The sequence below is a fragment of the Bombus impatiens genome, unplaced genomic scaffold (assembly GCF_000188095.3).
Source record: "Bombus impatiens unplaced genomic scaffold, BIMP_2.2 scf_0581, whole genome shotgun sequence".
Lineage (NCBI taxonomy): Eukaryota > Metazoa > Arthropoda > Insecta > Hymenoptera > Apidae > Bombus > Bombus impatiens.
In genome coordinates, this window is record NT_177000.1 from 115053 (window position 1) to 121592 (window position 6540).

At 44.7% G+C, this 6540-nt stretch overlaps 1 protein-coding gene across 5 annotated transcripts in view; it reads left to right on the forward strand.

The window, feature by feature from the left end:
- LOC100741630 (A disintegrin and metalloproteinase with thrombospondin motifs 10-like) overlaps positions 1-6540 on the forward strand; it is a 93345-nt gene that overhangs the window by 81208 nt on the left and 5597 nt on the right. For 4 of the 5 annotated variants that reach the window (XM_024369476.2, XM_012388753.3, XM_012388754.3 and 1 more), the window contains 6 exons: positions 13-110; positions 3467-3810; positions 4319-4593; positions 5580-5726; positions 5894-6044; positions 6118-6207. In XM_024369476.2, coding sequence (XP_024225244.1) covers positions 13-110; positions 3467-3810; positions 4319-4593; positions 5580-5726; positions 5894-6044; positions 6118-6207 — 1105 coding nt within the window. The remainder of the gene's footprint in view (positions 1-12; positions 111-3466; positions 3811-4318; positions 4594-5579; positions 5727-5893; positions 6045-6117; positions 6208-6540) is intronic. The other variant, XM_003491516.4, reaches the window with a different exon arrangement.

Genomic DNA, 6540 nt, shown 5'->3' on the forward strand with positions numbered 1-6540 from the left:
CGTGTTTCGTAGGTCCGTGGAGCAGCCGCAGCTCGAAATCGGCGCCGCCGGCCGCACCAGACGCCGACGAAAAAAGAAGAGAAAACTCGAGAGAAACTGTGGCACTCGCGGTGAGAATCCACCGACACCGTTCTCCCCTTCTACTTCTTCCGCGCAGCCTTTCATTGCCTCTCTTCTTCTTGTCTCCCGAGATTCCTTCTCCTCCTCCTCTTTCTTCCCTTTCCTTTTTTCCCCTTTCGTCGATCCTTCCATCCCTTGGTTTCTTCGCTCGACTACTTTCGATTCTCGATTTCTTTTTGTTCCGGCAAGGACCGGGACCAAAGGCGACTATTAGCCGCGCGCGTCTGTCTGACTCTTTTTTTCTTGTTCTACTTGCTGAACCGCTCGATCGTACGCCGATAAAATTCTTCGAAACTTTAACGCGAAAGAGAAGAACTTTCGTTACGACGATGAAATTTATTATCGGCTAAGGGTAAAAGGAAATTAACCGAGATTCCGAAAAGTTGGTCGATACCAACGTAACAATTCGCACCTTCGTATTCTTATTTTTACTCGTGAAATAATTACGGGCCACATTTTATGGAAGGAACTTGCCATGACCCATAATTTAGACACTAGGTCGAATCTCCAGTTTTGCCCTCCCAACTCGTTCTCTTCCCCCTTCGTCCGTTCTTTTTTCCATTTCTCTCGCTAGGAACATTTATGCCGTCTGAGGCTACGACGGGGTAATTGGATACACGAGCTGCAAAGCGTGGGCGTGTCGACGCCAAACGTTATCTCCTTATCGATGAAATTGCTTCGGGATACGACAAACGTTACCGCGCGAAAATTTTTCTCTCGTTAATTACGGACTCGTGTAATTAGAGATTATTTCGGTATGCAGCCGACGCGGTTACAACTGTTTCTAATTAGACGACGCTATTTTTGACATTTTTATACTCGTGTTTCCCGTTCTATTCGCACGCGCTGTATCTTTAAATGGATTCTGTTACTACGTTCTGTTATTACGTATAATGAATTTTATCGTTCTAGTTGCGTTACGTAACAACTTTGACGTAGATCATCCGTAGGGTATAGGCGTAACTCGTTTAACGGATTACCGCCAACTTTTTGCCATCCTAGATCTTTATCCCAATGTTAATACATGACGGGTTTCTACGATATATGCGCATACGTAACAGATAGAACGTAAAAGATCGAGATACAGCTTACTGCCTGCTAATATACAGGTAGAATAACTTGTTAGCAAGCTCGACAGCAAGAAAGATATTATCTATAATCTTATAACGTTATTAAATAAAGCTACTTTTATTGTTATTAAATCTTGCGAGATTAGGATTTTCCTTTTTTCGGAATCCTTTGGCTAATTGTAAGTGTAACGACATACGCTTCCACATGCACGAGTAGGTACGAGTTTAATCACGACACTCGAAACTCGTAGTTTATTTCGTTCGACGATACCAAAATCTGTAATAGGGACTAATTGTCCATGGCACGATATATCTCTGTCAGTCAACTGGAAGACTAGTTCTCGGTGCTGACCGTAAATCAATTTTAACAAATGCTAAAGCCACGCCTTGTTTCCTCCTGTTTGTGCTTCTCGAGCACCATCGCTGCCGTCGTTGTCGTCGCCTGAAACGGCACTTCCGCTAATTACACCGATGCGAACTACGAACGATGCGTGTCCGATATAAAAAGAAACCGTCTGGAGTCTAACTGCGCGTCAACGAGCTTCTAATTAATAACGAACCAACCAACAAATAACGAACAGAAGAAGGGGCATAGCGAGGGCAAAGATATGAGAAGCAAATGGAAGACGAATGGGTAGCGGCACCTACAGCGAGAACGGACCGATATCCTCTTTTTTCCCCATCTTCGTGTTCCCGTTCTCATTCCCATTCTCATTACCATTCCTATCCCCGTTTCCCTCCCATGACATCGCACGGTGGCCTGTTCGTTCGCTAGCGGCGCGTATTACGAGTATTTATGCCGTTTACGTATAATGTAATTGGACGCGTCTCGATATGGAACGTGGGCGTTCCAGCGACGTTCTCTGCTCGTTCTTTCGCCGGCACCAACATCTTTGATCGCGTCGCGAAAAATTGCAACTCGATATTTACGAGCTTGTCGGCAAACGTTTCGATAAGATCTCACCGATAATCCATCTTCGTTCGGCCACTAATTATCTCGAAATTAGATATATCGATATATCACGCGACGAATCGTCGGTATTTCTTAACGACAGAATAGGTGTGTCAACGCAAAACGTGTTCGTAAAATCTCTGAATCATATAGCGTTTCCTTCGCGATCTCGCTGTATGTTTCGATCGATATTGGATAGAGTCGAGACCTTGCGATTTCATATTTTTCGTTGACGAAATAAGCAGCTGGTTCGATGGGAGAAAAAAGTAGGCCGATAGATATGGAAGTAAGGTGTTTCACGTTGCCCTTTTGTTGCGAACGTCAACGACGAAACTCTGGGAAATTAACTACGCGGACAATTAAATTTGCGTGAACCGAAATCGGTGGTTGGACTTCGGACAAAGTGTCCAAAGGAGCGCGATTAATCGGGCTAATTTGGTCACGAATTTCCAAAGTGTTAATCCACGGCCGACGTGTTTGCCGCGATTCCCGCGTGCAACCTATTAACCGAGTGACGAGACCGCGTTTCAGCAGATTAAACGACTTTACGGAGAAACCGATACGAAGGTAAGATCCGAGCGGGCTGATAGGCGGCAACGTGGTCGACGGGGGATAATCCAATTCGCCGCAAACCCGTAATTAAGTACAATGAATATCCATTTCGGCAAGCGGGCCGATCTATCGGATGGCTCGAATGAAATCTTAATTGCACGCCTCTGCGATCGAGCAATCTGCATAAATTAAGAGACCGTCTTACGTGCTCGCGGTGTGTACGTCTTTTTCGAGATAGAAGGTACAGGTTAGATCCGCAGATAGCTCCGGTAATTTCAAACGTTGAATTACCGAGCAAGATCGATGGGCCCGCGTGAAAATTAAACATCCGTTTCGCATTTTTCCTCCGTATGTAATTCGTTGTTCGACCAGTCGATTCCAAAGGAATCTAAATAGCGCTTTTACGATATTTTAACGGTGGCACGCGCGGACTCGCGTTTGATCGCGTTTTCGAATCGCTCGATTTTGCCACGAGCCACGTGGAAAACGACAAATCGATTTTCCCGTAAATCGACACTTTGGATAGATCGTAGATCAGCGGGTATATCGGATCAACCGTATCGCGTTGCATCGCGTCAGGTAGCCGAAATCCGACAAACCATTAATTATTCCGGTCGGCATCGGTTCATCGATGACCGCATCGAGAAAATGGAATTCCTTTTCACGAAAATCAAACGCGACCGCGTAAAGGGGAATTCCATTGAACCGGATAGGAATTTCATATCGAGCGGGATGCTAATCAAAGACCGGGGGTTGCGTTGTTGTTGCACAGAGCCGAGGCGGCTGACGGAAACACGGCTCGAATGGCAAACGCAATCGGGACTGGTACAGGTTCAAGGACGAGGCCGAAGAAAACATCATCAGACGAAACGATGGCAACGTGCCAAGAGATCGATCAGCCGACCGCGTCACGTCGAGGCTCTCGTTGTCGCTGACACGACGATGATGGCTTTTCATCAGGACGGCGACGTTGAGACGTATCTGCTGACCATCATGAACATGGTGTCCTCCCTCTACCTCGATCCTACCATAGGGAATTTCATTAACGTCGTCGTGGTCAGGATTATCCTCGTCGAGGAGGACGACGCGGAAGTACGTGCGAATTACGCCGGTGATGTGCGTTACGTTCAACAACTAGATGCACGGCACGGTTTACACGATACCGTGTTTTATCTAGTTTACTATTATAACAATCGGATATAAGATTCGGTAAAATCAATTTGCTTTCTCCCAAAGAGGCGGCTACGGTCAACCGATCGAAATGCCGTTGCAATATCGCATTAATGCTTTTGAAGCGATCTTCTTATCGTCCATCTATCTGTCTATCTATTTATCCTGTTAACTAACGACGATTGTACCGGTACTCCCAAAATCGCTAAACAAAGCGTCGAAACGATTCCACATCACGCGCGTTCATCATCCGTAAAATATTGGATCGTTTCGTTGGTTGAACGAATCACGAGGAAAACGTTTGAATGCTAGGGCAATGTCGAACGTTCGGATCGGTTGACACGCTCGTAAACCGTAGCCACTGAACGATCGAAAACGAATTCCACGGCGGGAGAAAATGCGCGCATTTCTATTCAACTGGCCGCGAAACGGTCCGACTAACGTCTGTTTTCAGCAAGGACTGGACATCACGGTGAACGCGGACAGGACGCTGTACAATTTCTGCAAATGGCAACAGAAACTGAATCCGGTGGACGACTCGCATCCGAATCACCACGACGTGGCGATTCTGGTGACGAGGGAGGACATCTGCTCGAGAGCGAACACGCCGTGTAGTACTCTGGGAGTGGCTCACGTAGCCGGCATGTGCCAACCGGACCGCAGCTGCAGCGTCAACGAAGACAATGGAATCACGCTCGCGCACACCATCACCCACGAATTGGGACACAAGTGAGTGGAAACGTTCGATCGATCTTTAAGTTAAAAAAAGAAAAAAAAAAAGAAACAAGAAATAGATAACGATTCCATCGGTCGAACGTCGCTGGCAAACTTGCCTCTAAATTTCCGCTGAATTTTCCGAGAAAAAGTAGCGACTCGTCGGAAGTGAATTATCTTCGCGAGACTCGAGTATTACCTCCGTGTAATCCAGAGAAATTTATTACCTCTTTTTTATTAGATCCTTAGAAGCGCACTTAGTCTGGCCAAGCTTCTTTGCCTCGCAGCGATTACTCCAAACATATTTCATATTTCTCGGTGATCAAGAGTCCTCGATTTGGCTAACTTTTTATCGATCGGTAGTACGTTTTAATGGTATATGTGAATTTATATTCCGACTGGATGACTTGTATTCTCTTTGTCTCCTGGCATTAACTCTAAATGCGACAAACTAGACTCGTAACGGAGTTCAACTTTAATCTCAATTTGTCTTAACCTCTGAAATTTAAAGAGGCATTAAACATAAACTATCATACTGGCTGCTGTTTCCTGTTAACTCGAAAGGTATTCAAAGTACTTTGGCCATTTTATTTTCAACCTTTCTCACCAAATTTTCGTTGCCGTAGAGTTTCACTTTGCTTCTAATAAAAATTTACTATTAAACATCTGCTCTTTCTATTATACGATTATCTACGTATCAAAGTACCAAAATATTATAAAATATTATCAAAACGCACGCACATGAAACTAACTAATATTATCATCCGCAAAAAATTGGCCGAATCGATGCGTAACTCGTTTGGTCAGCTAACGGAGAATCCAATTCCCCGTGCTCGTTATTAAGCGCAATTTGCTTTTATTAATATAATAACCGATAACGCGACCTCGTTATCGCGTTTGCCGCTTATTTGGCTGGAATCGTATCGCGGGCAGGCACACGCGAAATCACGATTCGTCCGAAATCGAAATGACTCGCGACAATGACACGATTTTCGCTGCAGCTTTGGCATGTACCACGATACGGAAAAAATCGGCTGCAGCAAACGAGACGGTGACACCCTGCACGTGATGACGCCGACCTTCGAAGTGGACACCATTGGCGTCGCCTGGTCCAGATGTTCTAGAAGGGACATTACCAATTTTTTGGAGTAAGAAATTTCAAAATCTCTTTCGACAACATCAACTGTCGTTTCAGATGCGTCGTTCGAAAAGTCTGAACAACGAGTTCAATTGTTTTGCCAGATAGCGTGTGTTCGAAGCTTTAAAAGCTTTAAGAGAAGGAAAGTTTTTAAAGAAAGTTTCAAAACTTCCACAGTCAAGGGAAAGGCGAATGCTTGGAAGACGAACCGGCGGACAACGATTACTCGTATCCAGAGTTACCGCCTGGCGCGATGTATAACGCGGAGCACCAATGCAGGCTTCAGTTCGGCGTCAGGGAAGCTTCCGTTTGCTCGCCCTTGCAGGAGGTGATGAACAAAAGTAAATCGAGTACGGGGCAATTTTAGACCGGTGAATAGAGATCGGTGATTTTGTTCACAGATCTGTTCTAAATTATGGTGCATCGTCGATGGCACTTGCACCACCATGCTTCATCCGGCCGCCCCGGGGACACACTGTGGCAAACACATGGTAAGAATATTAGATGCGTAATTATACACATAGCGTTATGCGATCGTAGTTCCCAATGAATAACAATTAGCCACAAATTTATATGATTGAATTGATTAATTTAATTCTCTATTTCACCGCGTCGTCGTGTCATTTCGTATTCGAGAAGAAACAATAGAAAATAATATCGTAAGATATAATGTTGTAACAATGAGAAATATAACATTAACGGGTAACGATAAAAATGAAAAGGAGAATAAAGCGGTTTCGAGCACGACATTCTCTCTTTTGATAATCGACGTTCATTGGTCCTCTGGATATTCATAACGCTCTAAAAAAAAAAAAAAAAAAAAA